General features: G+C 43.6%; 1 protein-coding gene across 3 annotated transcripts in view; it reads right to left on the reverse strand.

Annotated features, from left to right (window-relative positions):
- Positions 1 to 18,616, reverse strand: part of LOC104349698 (histone deacetylase 4) — a 119,908-nt gene extending 101,292 nt beyond the window's left edge. For all 3 annotated transcript variants that reach the window (XM_086465674.1, XM_009955315.2, XM_086465673.1), the window contains exons 1-2: positions 18,407 to 18,616; positions 2,172 to 2,322 (exon numbers count right to left, since the gene is read on the reverse strand). In XM_086465674.1, coding sequence (XP_086321800.1) covers positions 2,172 to 2,322; positions 18,407 to 18,601 — 346 coding nt within the window. In that variant the 5' untranslated portion in view covers positions 18,602 to 18,616. The remainder of the gene's footprint in view (positions 1 to 2,171; positions 2,323 to 18,406) is intronic.
- Positions 18,617 to 18,845: the final 229 nt, after the last annotated feature.

The raw sequence follows: 18,845 nt of genomic DNA on the forward strand, positions 1-18,845 counted from the left end.
AGGGGACAAAAAAGGTGACATTGTCACAGGATCAAATAGTATCTGAATATACGGTAAGGCAGGGGTAGTGGGGAGAGAATAAGGGAGGGCAGAAGCAGGACCAGGCTCTTGCGGAAGGAGGAGGTCGCACAACACAGAGCAGAGCAGCAGAACAAATGGAAATTAATGAGAGAAAGCCCTTAGTGATAAGTGTGGGCTGATCACAGCTGGCCAACTGGCAGGAGAAGGTCCAAGACAATCCACGGTCCAAGGCTGCCCAAGCAGCCAGGGATTGAATGGTCCTTGTCCAGAAGCGTCTGGAAACACCGATGCACAAAACCGGTTCCAGGTTCAATCCTAACAGTGGAAAGACAAAACGACCAACTATCACTCCTCATCCTGCGCAAACCCCACCTTTACTTTCATATACATTTCACTTCCCTTTGTGGAAGTCATGTTTTTGATCAAAAGCTTTAGGATAGCAGATATCAGCTCATGAGGGACAGGTTAAGGCTCCTAAGATAAGAACACAAGGAACTGATATTATGTTAAATCTAAACCAATTTGTGATTTGCCTTCTAAAAGGTACAAAACAGCGCAGTTTAGCTTACAGTGAAGGAGGAAGGAGGGAGAATAAACTATACATCTATTATGCACTCTTCGTATTTCAGATCAATTTTAGTCATGTTGCAAGTCACAAAATTTTCTGATGTGAGAAAAATAACTTCAGTATTCTTAAGAGCTGAGGTGCTATAATGATTATATACCATAGTACTTCTTAAATAAAAAGTAATTTAAAAATAAAATTGTAGCCATGGGAACAGGATCCTCATCATCCCCAAATTCTGTTTTTTACTCTACGCCTATGTATTTCACCCAAAAGGTGCTTCAATGCCTTCGGCATTTTACAGAGATTCAGGCATTTTTATTTATTTGCAAATTACTTTAACGAGAAAAAACAGATAACAATTTTGCAGAGAGGCTCAGCAAAACATTGATACAATAGCAACAGCTGATGAGAACAGCAGGGTGAAGTGGAAATGCTTCTAGCTTTCATCCATTTCGAACTGACTGCCTTTACTTTGGAAAATAACACAACGCAGCCAGATGACAATGGAAAGCATTGCATGTGGCAGCCAACCAGGCACCAGAGCAGCAAACCTCAGTTATCATCACTTTTACTCACTCCTGAATGTTAAACTGTCTCTTTTTAAGTAGATTCTGTTCCTTTGGTCTTTCTAAAATGACCGAAACCCAAAATGAACACACACAGACACGTTGCATCTTCTATGAACTGCTTTGTAAAGATGCTGGGTTAGGTATGCGCATTCCCTCATTTTGGCTGCAGCTTTAAGTCTTCCATTGCAAGATGCACGTGTAGGGAGTGAGGAATTCAACCTTCTGATAATTTGCCTTTTAGTCTCCTAGACCCCAGTCCTTTCCTACTAGAAAAATTCTTCTTGGAGATTTATCTTGTTCCTGGTCCCCAGACAGCATCCCGTCCTCTGGTACCCTTCAGCCCTCTCCGTTTCTTCCATCACAGGCTTCTTTATTTCATTTGAAATGAAGACCTAACGAGTTGATAGTACAACTTGGTGAGGTATTTTTCCTCCCATTCACTTCTAAAAGAAAACTGAACAAGCAACCAAAGTGTCCTTGATAAGGGAAATTGTGAGGCGATAATCATTTCACTGAATCTCATGAAGTGTATAATGACATGTGGGAAAGTCAACCACAATCTGTAACCTCATGAAAGAAGTACTTTCTGAATGAAAACACTTTAAAACTAAGAACTGAGAACTCGGCTACATCTTAAAAGAGTGAAATTAAGAAAAGTAAAAGAAAAAGAAATGCAGTGTGCATCTGGTGTATTTTATGGGCTTAATATTCTGCCTCCATTAGGAATGCTGCCAAAAATACTTCAAAAAATGTTAAATCAAGTAAAGAGACGATACGCTTCTTTTGAAAAACGCTAAAATGGCATTTAGTCAGACAAAAATGAAGATAAAGCATGGAAATACATTTATCTCTTACCCTCAATACCTCCAAATAGTTTACATAAGTTCCCCGTGCAGCCGAGCTCTGTAGAAAGGCTATCATGAACGTTTCTCCAGCTTTATAAAGCTGTTTTATGGCTTCCATTCATCTGCTCTACCTGTCATCACCGAAACAAGTGAGATTTTGCTACTTACTTTCTTTTCCTTTCTCTTTGTTTTTTAGCTGCTGAAGCTTCTGCTCTCGGTGCTGCTTCTCCAACTCCTGCTCCTGTCGGTGCTGCTCCAGCTTCCTCTGATGCTCCAACAGCTCCTGCTGATGCTTCATTGCCAGCATCTCCTGCTGCTGCTGCAGAGAAGGGACGAGGGGAAAAAAAGCAAATTAACACCATCAGACTTCCCAGAGCTAAACCAGAAGCTGCTATCAGGTGACAATAACATTGCTTAATTCATAGAAACAGGAAAAATGGCATTTTTCTCATCTAGAGGCTCCTGCACCGCACCACCACTTGCTTCACATAGCCCCATTTCTACTTCAGGACAGCACTTATGCTAAACCATAGGACCTAGATGCTGCAGGCTGCAGGGCACGGTCTGTTTACATGCACAAGCATCACGTTCAGAAAGCACCTAATTTCAAAAAGCGACAAAAAGCTTCCACCCAAATAGATGCTTCCCCAAGTGCTTTGCTGCTGCCAATTCTGCTCCATGAGCAGCCTACTGCCATCACTGCCCTGCTGGGGCCCAGTGCCCAGATCCTGCGTTGAGCCAGCGCAAACCACTACTCCAGCTGGATCTTCGTTTTCTCTCCATCACCTCTTTTCAGCAAAACCCCATTAAGATGCCGTAATTATAAATACTCATATATTCACCATGTACAAACCCTATGCTGAAGGAATATTGTTGAGCTCACCAAGTCAGGCACGTGCAGCAAAATATGCCATCATCAACACAGGCTTTGCAAGATTGGTTCAGTTCCCTTGCACATATGAATTTTTGAATAAGCCTTTAATTATACAGCTCATTTCTCCAACAGTCCTTCTCTCTGTGTATATAGAGGAGTTCTCATGGACTGAGACAACTGTATCTTTTTAACTTCATCAAATGCTGGTCACTTCCCATCTGCCATGCAAACCTCAAACCCTAAGCAAAATCCAAAAGCACCAGCTGCCTTGTGGGCTAGACCACCACCCATTTCTGAACCCAATTACAAAAGAATTGATTCATTATAAAAAAAAATTCCAATACTCTCTCATGAAAGGATTTTCATGCCCTCTTGACTCGTACACATTCCTGGGAAGAATGGAGAGGCAGGCTGCCTAATTAAGGTGAAGATTTGCAAAGCTTTCATCAAATGGTATGTTCAAGACTTGAAGCATCAAAGGCTCCTGTTCCCATACACTGTGCAAGTCCCCTCCTTGGGTCTCCAAATCCCAGCACCTGGAAGATGTGTGTGGACACACCAACCTCCTGGGAAATTCGGGGTAGATCTCCCCAGCCCAGAGCATCCTTCCTGAGTCCTAGGGGGAGGACTCCCCCAGGGATTGAGCCAGGGGTTCGATCCGCCAGGTTCTGGGGCAGTATCTGTCAGTGCTCAGAGAACAACTCATGTCTTGACAGCTGGCCAGGAGCAAGCCAGGCTGTGGAAAAGTAGATGACAAGGGTAGGTTTAAATTATATGTAAGGAAAAAATTTACTGTGAGGGTGGTGAGACACTGGCACAGGTTGCCCAGAGAAGCTGTGGCTGCCCCCTCCCTGGCAGCGTTCAAGGCCAGGTTGGACGGGGCTTGGAGCAACCTGGTCTGGTGGAAGGTGTCCCTGCCCATGGCAGGGGAGTTGGACTGGATGATCTTTAAAGGTCCTTTCCAACCCAAACCATTCTGTGATTCTATGACAAGTCTCAGTGGCCTGCAGCTTGGCTCGGGGGCTTGTAAAAGGCCCTTCCCCTGGCACACGGCTTCTCCCTTGATTTCCACTAAAAATTGTTTTTTCTTAAAAAAATGCTCAAACTAAGATTTGCAACTTCCCAGTTTCACTTGCAGCAAGATACGTGCTACAGTCAACTATTTGGGCTGCTACAATTACTCTTATAAACTCCCCTGAATGCAGGAGCATGCTGACTTCCCCCAGTCCTGATCACCCTATGCCCTCCCCACACTCTTTATGTTGGCAGCTCATAAACAAGCAGATTGATTGTAAGCTGGCATCCTCGACCTTCAAAACCCTTACAGCTCTGGTGACAGATGAGACTTCTCTGAGGCTGGACTTAATGGGTGCCTGTGCTGAGACACCACCCACTGCTCCAGGTTCACAAAATCCTGTATGCGGAAATGGATCAGGGCAAGCCATGGCTGTTAAGACAGGGAAACTGCTCCCTCTCAGAACACGTCTCGCTCCATCCTTCTCCAGACCCTGACAGCACATGCATACGCAAGACCCCACATACATTCATTTTTCCTTCTCCTTTTGCCCCTTTTTTTTATTTATGGTTTTGACAGCAATTTCTTATTTTAATTTGTGATATCGTACATTTGTACTATCCAATGCTTCAGCCATGGATTCACTATAGACAATATGCTTCTATGATACACATTAAATTCTACCATTCTATATAAAGATGCAAAAAAAAAAATGTAAGAGATACTTTACAATCTGCCTGGCTATCTGCTGGAAACTCTTGATGGAGGAGTCCCTGCTGCTGCCAGTTCCAAGCAGGCAGACTGTCGTAAAACACCAAACACCAGTTAGCAGAATTTGCAGTGATTGCACCTATGTTTCCCTTCCTAATTCTATTACATTTCACGTAAACAACAAAAAACGTAGACTCTAAAAACCTACAAAAGGAAAAAATAAAAAAACCTAGAGAAAACTAGTTATTTTTGTTTTATAATTAAGAAGCAGCTTCCACTAACACATCTCCATTTGGAGAAAGAGTATCTTTTCAGCCTTCCAACAAGTCCACCACATGGTGGGCTTTTATAACCTAGCCATAGAAAGTATGCAAATGAACAATATTTAATGCACAATATGTTAAAACAGGTTTTGTTATTTTTATGAAATCAGGAGCCTTTTCTCTCCATCTGCAGTCTCCTAAGCTTTGCATGCTATGCTTCCTGCAATGGTTTACATACATTAGGGTGCTTTAGAAGGAACTGTGCTTTCATTGACATCTGTAGTGAAATGTAAATGAAAAGACCAATTTGTATCTGGATGGCTTATAGAAGCTTCATTAGAGATGTATTGTTTCTGCTGATTTTGACCCCAGCTTCCACAAAGCCTATTCTTAATATAGTTTCCAAATCTTTTCAAAGTTTTGAAAAAATAAAAAAGAAAAACAATGAAGTAACCTCTCCAATCCTACCCATGGAAAGCGAAAGCAATCACTTTGTTGGTGTCTGCTGTAGCCTCAGAAAATGACTCAAGAAAACCCATTCGCGTGCTCCATCTGAACTGCAATGTCTTCTTACGGCATGAACATTCCTCCAGAGCTGAAAACAAACCACACAGACAGTATTTGCAGGAAATATATGGTGCAGGCTCAGCAAACTGCAGGGGTATCAGCGATGCAGTGCCTTTACCAGCTCGGGTGATCCCGCTGCACAGACAGCATCCAGGTTTCACTGCCGCTCCAAGGACCTCAGATAAGGATTTTGGGGTGCTCACCCAAGGGGAGGCTTGCATTGCTCGTCCTTGCTGCTACTGTTACGCATCTTGCTATATTAAAGCCAGAGGGAATATATTTATCACATTAAATCACAGTTTTCTGTGCAAAGAGGTCCTTCTTAGCTTTAAACCATAAGTTTCAAAGCTTGTTTTGTGCCAGACTGTGTCCAAATTTTATATTTTGGGGGGTTTACAATTTAAATTTCTTATTTAAAAATGTTTTTTTCTGCTGATGCTTTGTGAAAAAAATAAGCAACAAGAGAACCCACCGACTGACTAACAGGAGAGCAGGAAATCTGCTAACACACAAAAAGCTGTCCTGAGCACAAAATAAACTGAAACCTCAGAAAAATACGAGCTTCTGCTTCAGATAAAGCAATCGAAGCAAATTTTAACAGGCAGTGAGCATTCAGACCTGTGTGTGGTCAACTGCAGTGAGGTCTTATCTCCCCTGCAGCTCCATGCGCTAAACTTCTGCCAGGGTAAGACCCATACATCATGGGCTTTGTCTGACATTTAACCTTCCCTTGACTATCTCAGTGGCAGGCAGGAGGGGAGCCCACTGATGTCTAAAGGCAAAATGCTTCAAAGCTGCGTTTAAATGGGACGCAATCTCCCATGCTTGGGTCTTTTGTAAAGTGCCTGAGTTAGGAATTTATAAGCATCTCTTGAACTGCAATTCACAGCGTACCAAGAGATGCTTAGGTGGCTCTGATAAGGATTATTAATTACTGAGCGAGATCACACTCACGAACCCCAGAATACATTAGAACTCTCTTGCTGGCAAATGAATCAACGCCAACTCCACAACATCCGTGTGTTAATGGGGTGTAGCTGGAGCAGTGTGTTTTTTCCCTAACTGTAACAAAATTTAAATATTTGAGAAAGTGATACGCCAAGGGAAATCCCTTGCATTCAGACTAATTCAACTTATCAATTTGAGGAGCGTGGCGTGTGACAAACATGCACACTGTATTAGGCAGCACAGCTAGGAACATCTGAATTAGGCGCTCTTGCCAAAATAAATATTTGTAAATATTTATAACTATGGGGATTCCTGCATATGTTTAACGTCACTCCTTCCACTATTTATGAAAACTGCACAAATGTTCAACTGTACCTGTAGTTAGTGTTTCTGGTGTTTCTTTAGCATATATTAATAAATGTAATAAGGAGAATGTAGAGCATTTCCAGGTATTTATCAACTGTCAGTTAGCCGTGAGGACTCAGCGGTGCAGTGAATTTCGCCATCACATTCCCCAATTGTTTTCAGTTCTCGAGCATGCCTACCTAGAACAGGGATGGACACCTTACCAGTAAGCACACTGTCAACTTCCACTGCACAAAGAATTCTCTTTTTAAGCAAAGTGGAGCTAAAATGGTTTCCTTTAGTCATTACAAGAGAAGTGGAAAGGTAGTGCTCTGAAATCTTCCAGCAGCCTCAGCCCAGAAGCCTGACAGTGCCCTCCCAGGCAGCATGTGGTGCTGACAGCAAAGATCCCATTGACCAGAGAGAACGAGACCGTATTTCATGGAGACATGTCACATTAAGACTTCCATAACCACTCCTCAATTTGCTAAATGAGTGGCAAGAATGCGGGTCCTTCCTGCATCCCAGTACCTTGCAGACACTACCTTATTCTTCCCCTAGCAGCCAGGCACTGCTGTCTGCCCATGCTCTTCTGCTTTTTACTTCCCATACAACCAAAAGTTTAAAGGTGCTTCTGTCACTTACTTCACATGCCGCAGTAAAACTTATTAAAATCTGCAAAGCTGGAGAGGTTTTGAAGCTTGGACTATGGCTCCTAGGTTTTTGTAATATATATTTTGAATAGCTTACTTCAGTTAGTGGAAGGCAATGTAAAACTATCTGTACCAAGACAGCTCACCCTTACTCATGCAGATAATCACACATGCAAGTCTGGGTGAACAACAGTTGGCATACTTACTGCCGATAAACGCTTCCTGGGATCTGAAGTAGCTTAGTGTTGTGTCCAGCTCCTAACACACATCCTGATCTATGCTTGAGATCAGCTACTGAACATGCTGCAGCACAGTGGGACATCACCCCAAGCACTTCTGCTGTTCTTCAGATTTGCAGGCAATTCTTACTTCCTCCCAGCACAAGGCAGCTGGGTTATGAAGAAACACAGGTGGAAAGGTAGCCTGATCCTCTACCTATGGGTCAGCATTCCTCCTCATACATACACGTGGTTTCCATCTCAGACCAAGGTCATGCTGGCCTGTCATAAGACTGCAGTCTGAGGACTTCTTCCAGGCAAGCTGAGAGGCTTCGTACAACTACATCTGCCACCCCTGAACACAAGGTTTTTTTGGTCTGGTCTAGCATGAAGCTGTTGGGTTTGAAGTTAGTATTTTACTTACACATCCTTACAACTTCTTTGAAGCAATCGCTTCCATCAAAAAACCCCGAAGTACATCTTCTCGGTACCACCTGAACTTGTATTCTTAAAGGCTGAGTTAAGGCATAACACCATAAATGCTTTCAGAAGTTCCATGTAATTGTCTTCTCACCTAGCAGGCAGCAAGGCTGGGGGTTTTGGTGCAAATAGTATTTTTAAGGCAAATAATCCGCCACCCTCTTTGGCAAAATTTTACAGATTTGGGCAGTTAAATCAGCAAATCCTTTACAAGGATCTGGAGCTCAGATTATGTGAAAATAAAAGAAAATTGTAGTGATGATCAAGAAAGAACTCACCAAAACATGTACACATCGAATCATCCCCCAAAAAATCATTAGCTATGGGTGGAAGCAAAGCATGGATGTCGACAGATTTCTGGGAGAACTGTTGTAATTGGTTATTTCAGAGAGATCTCAATGCTGGCTATTCCTTTGGCTGGACTCTCTGCTTCATGGTCTCCCCATCCTGTCTACTGAAGTCTTGGGCTGTGGCTCTAGCTTCAGGATTTGCCCTCTTGGCTCCGTCACAGCGTTTCAGATATCTCCTGGAGCACCAGAGGCTAGTCAGAATGAATCAGTTATACCAGGAGATGGGAGGGGGAACAGTTGTGGTTTTCAGCAGAAGCCAAGACACAAAAATCTGAAAGCACAGCTCAGAAGAATAAATGTCTTACTATCGCTCTTCTCGGACAGACCAGCAGCTGAAGAGAATTTGGTGTGCCCTCTCCCAGCTATCAGGCAGACTGACAGCAGGCAGTCCCATGCCAGAAGCTCCTGCAGCCAGCACCTTTTTGCTACACAGGGAAACGATCCCTCTCAGCCGACAGCTTCCTGGGCAAGAGACTGATCTTGGTTGGACATAACCTCCTGAGAATGTCTGGTGTTCAAGTTTATGAGGTTTAAATGTCTCCAGGAAAGGGAACGATGCTTACCTTCCCTGATCGCCAGCCTTAGGTGAAAAGATCCCATGTTATTAGTTTGGCAGCTTACATACGGATATATAATTTTGTTTCCTTCCAATGCCATTACTGCTCACCTCTCCTAAAAGGCTGAAAGCTTGCACAGCAGCTTCATCTCCCTAAGCCCTGAATACCTGCAAAGCTCTAGTGCTGGAAATGCATTTGCATGTGCCTTTCACTCCCTGACTGCCGCCTTCTCCAGAAGCACAGTATTCGAGTGCCTTTCTAGAAAACAGTGAGCTCCATTTGTAGTATCCAGCATGCTCAGTTCCTTCTCCCATCTTCCCCTCTAAAGGTGAGAAAAATTCCTTTGCATTTGCATCTGATGTGCTTCACGTGGTTCTTACTGAAGGAGAGGACAAATCCGTATACCTTGCACCGTGAGCAAGGAACATCCATCTGACCATGGATAGCAACAAGTAATCAAAGAACCATATAAATTGTCCTATAAAGGAAGGATGCCCAGATGTTTAAGGCTAAATGAGCTCTTATCATGCCATAAGTGATCAGACCTCAGTCCTTGGAGGAGCAGCTATGTTGTCTGTGAACTGTTTCGGGGTGCAGGGAGCAGAGAAGTTGGAATGGGAATGTTATGCTAAAATCAATATTAGGAGTGGATATATAAGACAAAGAGATCCCATAATGGGAGCTGCTAGAGGAGCCACCACTGGGTTTTGGTCATTTCAAAGAAGGAACTATGAATAAAGAGGAGGAGAAGCATGGCTGTATCCACTGAACCACCATTCCTGATCACCTGTCTGAGGGAAGAGTGACCGTACCTGAAAGCTGGCAGTGATGGGAGACCTCACTGGAGTGTTCCTGCCGGGCTTCTCAAACAACCAAGGGAAAAAACGGGTGGAAAAAGCAGTGAGGACGGAGTACTACTGCTGGCAGTGTGGCTGCTGACACACGGCATCAGCCGCTGTTCCCACACGATTCAGGTTCAGCTCCATTTCACAGAGGGTGGACATGGGGGTGAAGTGGACTGCAAAGTGCTGCTCCTCGTCTGACACAAGGCAGTGACAGCCCCAGCACCTGCAGTGCCTGAGGAATGCTAAAAATTAATGTTCACTATCATCTGATGAGAACGCAGCAGAAGCACCGTATTTAAAAGTAACATGCCACCAACTTAAATACCAAATATTTATCAGTTTTTATACACTGCCACTAATTAAACAGGAAACTTAAACACAAAGATTAATCCAACAACATTGTTCATATTGCGTGTAGAGTGAAGGTCTTCACAACATGATTTATGTTTTCAACGCAACTTCATTCTCTGTGTGTTCTCTTTGACTACTTCCAATCTATTTTGTCTAGTTCAAAGATAAGATAAAATTGCAGCCGAAAATTCAGACGAGTGAACTGCAAAATATTCCTTCTTCTGCTGTTTCCCAACTGAATAGAGACTGTAAGGCTTCTAGCTCTAAAAAAAAAAAAAAAAAAAGAAAGAAATCACTGTGCTCCACACACATTTTACTCCACAAACTCATGCTATAAAGCATGAAGGAACAGAAATTTGAATCAAAAGCTGTTTGGAGTCCACAGAAAAAGTGAGCATATGCTACCCAAAAAAAAAAAGATCCTGTATCTGTTTGTCAGCCAGTGAACTCTGCCATTTCTGCCATTTACATCAGACACTCAGCCTTCAGAACACCCAAAAGTCAGCCCAATTTAAGTCCGACTTCAGGAGATTAATTGACAAGAAAATGCACTGGGTAAATGCCTCTCCTTTGGCTTCTCCAAAGGAATGTGAAGTGGCCGAGCTCAGGGGGCAACAGGCTTTTCATCTCCCACTGCCAATGGATCAGAAAACCTCCATAATCTGCTGGAAAGCTGTGAACCCCAAAGCAAAGAGACCGAGTAATGGTGCAAGGAGGACAAGGCTGGTTGTTCCTAACAGACTCCATGGTATAGGATTCACAGGATGAAACCCACCACGTCCACTGACTGCTGTGAGATCCTTGACTTTGCTTTCTGACTGAGGTTTTTGCATCTCAAACACCAATTTACACATCTCAAACCTGGAAAAAAATCTGGAGTTTGCATTCTGCTCCTTCCACCCAACAAATTATGGCTCATTTCAGAAACTGCCAAAAGGAAACACGCCTCTTTTACCAGTTTTAAAGTATGTTTGTAAGGACCAGGGGGCAGACAACCTTCCTGGATGAGCAGTCCAGCTTCCGTCCAGAAACCACCAACGCTAGGTAGGAGGATGCCCAAATTAACCCAGCCTGCTGAATGACTTCTTCAACTGAGAGATGTGGCTTACAGGTTTCCAAGCTGCTATATGAATTTGTTGACACAACCCAACCCCTCTGTGTGCAGATTTGCCCTCATCATTCTTGGAAAAGATTTTGACTTTGAGGCTGCAGAAAGTCATCCCCCACCCTTCAAAGAGAGCAAATGTCCTGATCTTGCAAAAGCTTTCCCCAGGGTTACTTCCATCAGAAGTTAAGTTTTTCAGGATCCAGGTGTAAGTCTTGGAGTCAGCTCCGTGCACTAGAAAAACGAGGCAAGGTCACAGAAGAAGAACAGGAAGCTGTCTAGAAATAGCAATAGAGCAGGGTACAATGCATTCAAATAGTAACAAGGCACAAAATGTTCAGTCTGTTTTTTTACCACTGACTGTACCCAGCTACAGTTTTCTACGATGAATAATCATATCATGTCAGAACACAGACAGAGGCGGACACCCGGTATCTTTGGGCTTTTTAAGTTTCTCTTGAAAACGATGCAGGCTGTGAGGAACAGGCACTCTGCAGAAGAGCAGCACAAAACTGAGCAGGGGGAGTCCCTCTGCACCGGCTGCTGCAGGCAGGAAGGATGGAGCAGACATGCTCAGCAACAGGAGTCAGGCCACAGGACGGTAAAATTGAGGAGCAGGACACAGGGGGAAGGGGATGCTTTGCAGGAATCAAGCTGCCACCATCATCATCCCTGGCATGTGGAAGGTGCCACTGAGCACAGCTGCAAGGAAGAAGCAGCAGATGACACCGACCCTGTCAGCAGATTTGAAACAAGCACATTTTTCCTATGAAGTAGCAATTGACACGGAGAGGCTACTAAAAAACAGGCTCTAAGGCATTTTCAGGGCTACACTGAAAGCAGCCACTCTAAAAGATGATGTGATTTGTGCCCAATGAGCTGTCCCACAAGCAAACCTGCCACTCCAAGGGCAGGTGGCTCCAAATGAAAGCAAAGAGTAGCTTCTCACCTTAGCATCAACATGACACCTATTAAGTCTAGATATCTTCGGAAGAAAATCACTTTTTCTTTACAGCATTGCAAAATCTGTTTGGAAGCTTCCCTGAAAGGGTTTTACTCTCCAAAACAAAAATAAGGAACAGCCAGAGAGTTTCACCCCATGTTTCTGAACAAGGGGCTAACACCTCGGATGTGTCACCACCTCTCAATCAGGGCTCAGAAACTACACTGATGAAAAACTGTATAATTTGAAACCCACAAAACCTAACAAAACTATCTCCTCATGCTTCATCTGAACGTTGCTATATATATAAAGCCAATGTCTGAAAACATTCCACATATTTTTATTTATTGGCATAAAGCCATCAAGCAGCATAGCATACTGTTAAATGCAGGAAATTGCTGTTAATAAAAAGAAAATTTCAGAATCACTCCTCAGCGAACATCCTTACAAAGCTCCTTTTGCTGTTGCTCCTTATATGCTAACCCACAACGTCCCCAACCATCCTGTACACATTGCATGGACAGCCTAGCACTCCCTCTGCTACCGATGCACACAAACCCTCTTTTCTCAGACAACAGGAAAACCAGGAATAGCATTCCATTACAGAATTAACATCTTTGCATGCCTCCAGGTTAGGATTTCAGGTCCATGAGGAGTTGTGAGGCTCAGGCGCTTGCCTATGTGGCTATCCCATTGGCATCAGGACTCTTCTGGTGTCTGCTGTCATGTGCTAATGCTAACATGCATCACCACCCCGAATAAGTTTCCAGCTTTAGCTATAAAACAGCCAGAGCTGGGAAGAGCCCTGCTCTGAGCTTGGGCAGCGCAGGGACAGAAGAGATTAACTGCATTACCCACCACATCCTTCGCTTCTTCACTGAGCTCGCACCGCCTGAGGTGCCTCTCGCCCTGCCAAAGAGCAGATCCTGCCCCTCTTCAATCGTCTCGCTCCGGCCCTTGACCAGCAGGCAAATGGAAAAGCTTGTGGTAACTTCCAGCTGATCTTTGCCAGGAATGAGTGACTCACAAAGGAAAAAATTCACTGTCGATTCCTTTGCAATCAAAGGTCAAGCAGAACTCACACTGTGACTGGTGGAGAGGCTTTCCACCATCTCACCGGCAACAGCTCGGGTGCCAAGCTCCTTATTCCATCCTTGTTTTTGTTTAGGAAGGCAGATTTGAAAGCTATAAATATTGTTACACATCTGGCGAGGCACGCCTGAGTGGAAAATTTGTCTAGCTGAAGGTAGGTGGCTACAGGAGAGAGGAGCAGTCGCCTCTGCCTCCAGCCAGCCCACAACATCCTCCAGTGCTCACCAGCTCCAGCTTCCTTTCCCACTCCGCTTTCGGATGTCAAGCCTCGGCAATCTGCAAAGCTACCCTGTAGTTGTGAAAGGCAGTTTTCCTTATTTCCGTATGGTGTGAAGCCTTCATAAGGCTCAGCTTATTTCCCCTAAACATGTCAGGGTTTTGTTGTTACTCCCCACACGCAACAATCCCATTCCCTCTGTGGTCCAAGCTCTAACTGCATCCATTATACTTCTCTTCCACAAATATTATTTCACTTGTGGCCTGGCTCTCCAAATCGCATGATCTTCTGGAATTTGCCACCTTTATGTGGAGGCCGTTTCTTCCAAAATAGTGTCTATAAAAGCAAGGACTGCGCGGCAGGGGGGACATGACGACAAGGGAAGGGATCGCATGTGCAGGCGGAAAGACTGCAATCATCCCATCGTTTACTCCTCTTGCACTACGTCAGGCCATTAAAACTGGGCTGCTGGAATAAATTCAAGTTCTGGAAAACGCCAAATCTTCAGATTTCAATAGGAAAAAGTTATCTACTTGAACAGAAAAACAAGAAAAGACAAGCCAGCATTTTTAAAGCCAAATTTCATTGACTTAAGAAGACCTTGAGATGTTTCTTACACTAGTGCTTTTTGGGGTGGGAGAGATGTCCCCCCTCTTAGTTCACATTGAGTCAGAACAGTTCACACTGACACCACAGTAATAAAAGAAAGAAAACAAACAGAAAACGTGATTCCTCCTGTACTAGTAAGGGTTTAACATTTAAAATGAGTAATCTCTTTAAAATCTTCATAGTGCTGCTTGTTGTAACTTAGCGATGCTGGCTGTACATATGTCTGTCCAAAATACAGAAGAGCCGCTTAAGAAACGCAGCAAAGCTATTTTTTCACTTTTAGCAGCAGACGCCCAGCCACTGAGCTCCTGTCAACAAAACTATTCAACATTTGTAAGTGGAAGAGTGCAAAGGTACTTAAACCTGAACATCTTGCCAAAACAGTGATCCAATGCAATGTTTGCTCTGCATATGTAACTGTACCCAGATGCTGGTCTCCTATATCCAAAATATGCTTCCAATCTAGGAATCGTAAGCAAAAGGATTTAGAAACAGGCATAAGACTGTGTAAAGCACAGAAATTGCTGCTCCAGTACACACACAGATGAATACATAAATGCATGTTGATTAAAATGGTGGATGCCAGGGTATAATGAAAAAGCCAAATTAATTGATTCTATATAGAGCTAAATATGCAAAACCTAGTAAGATGCAGAAATTCTTCCCCCTTCACAGAAGGGGTTTACAAAGCAATATCAGGATTTAATACCATGATTAACGAAGGCCCTGATCACCTCCAAGGAAACCAGTGCCAGGGAGAAAATCAAAGAATGGCCATTTTGCTTGATATCAGAGTAAGTTTAGAGCTTTCATGTTTGCATTTTTAATTTTTGGTTTGTTTCATTAGATTTTTGAGGTTGTTCAGACGCTGAAAATTCTAACAAAACTGCAGGAGCCCCAAATTTTTTGAAAGGAAGTAAGTTTGCAAGATGCACAATCACCTTGCAACAGCTCCTGAAACTTTGCTTTCTGAATCCAAAAGAAACCAAACCCCAATGTCAGGGAAGACACTGAAGACGTCCAAGGACCAAATCTGGTGCATCAGTAAGGCACGCTGCAAGTTCACCCTAGTCATCAGTCATTATGCAGAGTCTTAATGGAAAATAAGGAGGTGATTGGTGACGGTCAACATGGCTTCACTGAGGGTAAATTGTGCCTGACAAATTTGGTGGCCTTCTATGATGGGGTTACAGCATTGGTGGACAAGGGAAGAGCAACCGACGTCATCTACCTGGGCATGTGCAAAGCATATGACACTGTCCTGCATGATGCCCTTGTCTCTAAATTGGAGAGACACGGATTTGACAGATGGACCACTGAGCAGATAAGGAATTGGCTTGATGTCTGAGTGGAGACCAGTGACAAGTGGCATTCCTCAAAGGTTGGTATTGGGACTTCTGTGGTTTAACATCTTTGCCAGCGACATGGAATCCCCCTGCACAGTGGGACTAAGTGCACCCTCAGCAAGGTTGCCGACAACACCAAGCTGTGTGGTGCAGAGGACACGCTGGAGGGAAGGGAGGCCATCCAGAGCGACCTTGACAGGCTGGAGAGGTGGGCCTGTGCAAACCTCGTGAAGTTCAACAAGGCCAAGTGCAAGGTCCTGCACCTGGGTCGGGGCAACCCCAAACACAGATACAGGCCAGGCCATGAGTGGATCGAGAGCAGCCCTGCAGAGGACTTCGGTCTCCCCAGAGCCTTCTCTTCTCCAGGCTGAACAACCCCAACTCTCTCAGCCTGTCCTCACAGGGGGGGTGCTCCAGTATATATGTTTGTAAAAGTGACGGATGCACAATGCCTTCATTACAATACCATAAATGCAGGCTACAAAACACTTTCAGCTGAAGAATCTCACAACTACATCGCTCAGTCTAAACTATTTCTGTATATTGAACACTTTGCTTTGGAGACAAGAGACTAATGAAATTCTTAATCTTGTCAGTGACACTATAAGCCAATCATCAAATGAAGCTAATTTATTCTGAGCTCCCAAAGAGGATGTCAAGAATTTTCTGTTTCCTTCATGTATTTAGTGTAAAGATTCAGTATTTGAGTAAATAGAAAAGCCGATAGACTACATCCGCACTCCTGCTCTTCCCCATGCTAGAGACATGCCCAGCAGTAACACATTTGCTTATACCTTTCACAAAACTGGGCACTAACAGATGAGGAGAGAAGCAGTATGAAGCACTTCCTTGATCCAGTGTACGTGCAGGAGCAAGCCCTCCTTTACATGCTTAGCACAGCACGGTGTGCATGCATGTACGTCTGCACATGTGATGTTTACTATTCAACCTGAGCAGCTGATTTCTAAAAATCCCAACCTGAATTCCTCCCAAAAGAGCTCTGCATCTCCATTTAGGACTATTTCTACACCATATATCACCATTCAAACCCTAGTGCTTCACTCACACACGATAAATGTCTTTTATTTGCTTTAATATCCCCCCTGTGTTTTCACGAGCCATAAAGGAGCTGGGCAGCTCAAAGTTCAAAGTCCAAATATAGGTCACAATTTTTAGTTCCCTGGACAAAACAATAGCTTCCCTGAACCTACAGTCACTGGACTTAACACAGTTACCAGTTTCTGAAAGTCAGTTTAATCTAAGAGTCATCTAAACGCGAGCTGACTTACGAATACAAAAAATTTGTTTTCCCAAAGAAAGTGCATCATAATTACATGCTGGTATATGGTTTCGGGTTTATTTTATTTGTGAGACATCATAGGATTTATTTAAATAATGTGCTGTTTTATTTTTAAAGCAACTCTGGGCACGATGATACACTTACTTACTATGAGAGATCACCTTTCAGGTCATCCTTTTTCATACAGGATTATATCATTCCTATTTTAAGTTTTTCATCTAGCCAAGCTTACACATGAGAGGCAGAACTTCATTACCTAATGGTCTAGATATACTGTGCTAACTGGCTTCTCAAAATTAGATCTCTACTTCCTTCTAACACAGACTTTTACCAGAAGCAGTCATAGCTTTAACATAAATAGGAGCAAATACGTTCCTATCATCAGTGCTTAGGGCTTGTCCATTAAATCTGAACGACCCTTTCTTATTTTTGATAGACAAATATCTAAAGGCACATGTAATTACAAGGATATAAGGGAAATACTCGTCACAGATATTTCCTTTCCTTTCCTCTTGAATGTACTATCTGAACTACACAGACACATGTGCATACACACCTAACTACACACATATACACATTTATTATGCATAATATGAATGTACATATAAATGTATTTACATGCATGTGCCTCCCGACACCTTTGTCCTGAAGAGAGCACAGAGGACCCACTAAGGAAAGGACACAGGCATTTGCTGTTAATCAGCCTTCAAACAGCAACTGTTCTTACAAACCCAGGCTCATATCTGTGTTTGAAAAGTCTGTAAATAATACACCGTTAACTTTTAATCCTATCTTCCCCACGCTGACATGTATTTTGTATTAAAATGGAAGTTATATAAGGTTGAATTGAGGTTGCTTTTCAATATTACATTAACGCTATTTACCATGTGCAGGGCTAATCCCCCTTTGAAAAGGGAGCATATTAGCGATTCTGAAAGCTTACGTTACCATAGCAATAGTCTATCACTGTGAAATATTTATATAATGTCTAACGTTTTCACTATGCAACAGCCATCTTCTAAACTGTACTTCCTACTTATTCTGCGCATTAGGTTTCCTCTCTGTCCCGTGCAACAAAGTAGCACGAAGTACAGGCCGGTGCCTAACTTGTACCATGCCACACCGAAAAATCTACCCGCATCTGCCACACCTGCATTTCCATTCCTGCAGAAACACTAAGGTCCAAACATTTGGTTTGTACCTTGCACTGATGGCATATGCCCAGTGAGCAGTTTATATGCCATTCTACTCCCAAATATGTGGTATTAGCAACAGGTAACTTAAAAGCCCTCCTGTTGGGTTAAATTCTACTGATATTTCCCAAATCCAGGGAAAGTAAGTCACCTGTTCGCAGTGTGGTGGAGGACTTCTGAATACACGCAGATGGGTGGATAACGTTTAACACGACACCATCTTACCTTGGTTCCTCTCCTCCACCCTATCCCCCCTTTGAAACCTTGGTGCTTGCATCCCTTTACAAAAGACCATTTCCCAAACGGGGGTTACCAAGTTCAGTACAGTATCTCCACCCCCAAAATAAATTAGCTGGTGCATCTCCTCCTGGTGAGGGGGTGCTTTTGCACATCACCCAAAGCAGGGCTGCCCATCGCTTACTTTGATGTGCTCATGCAGCTGGGCCTCATGCTGCCGGGAGAGCTGCTCATGCTGCCGCTGGAACTCTGCAATGAGGATCTGCCTCTGGATCTGCTGTTTCTGCTTGAGTGCCAGGAGCTCCTGCTGGAGCTGCTGCTCCCGCAGCGTCGGCTCCGTCACGGGCATGGAAAACTGGTGGTCCAGGCGCAGATCCATCGGGACTGAAGCTGGTGCAACTTGCAAGGGCAGTGCTGTGGTCACATCAACTACAACGTGAAAACACAAGAGGAGAGATGAGTGTATTCCCCCTTCACACAGGGATCTAGCTCTCATACTATGTCCAGCAAAGACCTTGAGGAACTACGGACCGTATCAAAAATTTTTAAACACTTTTTAAACGCACATCATTCTTTAAATGGTGAAAAAAGCACTACAGGAATTTGTAGTCCATGCAGTTTTC

This window comes from Leptosomus discolor, chromosome 5, assembly GCF_034619465.1.
Source record: "Leptosomus discolor isolate bLepDis1 chromosome 5, bLepDis1.hap2, whole genome shotgun sequence".
In the NCBI taxonomy this organism is placed as follows: Eukaryota; Metazoa; Chordata; class Aves; order Leptosomiformes; family Leptosomidae; genus Leptosomus; species Leptosomus discolor.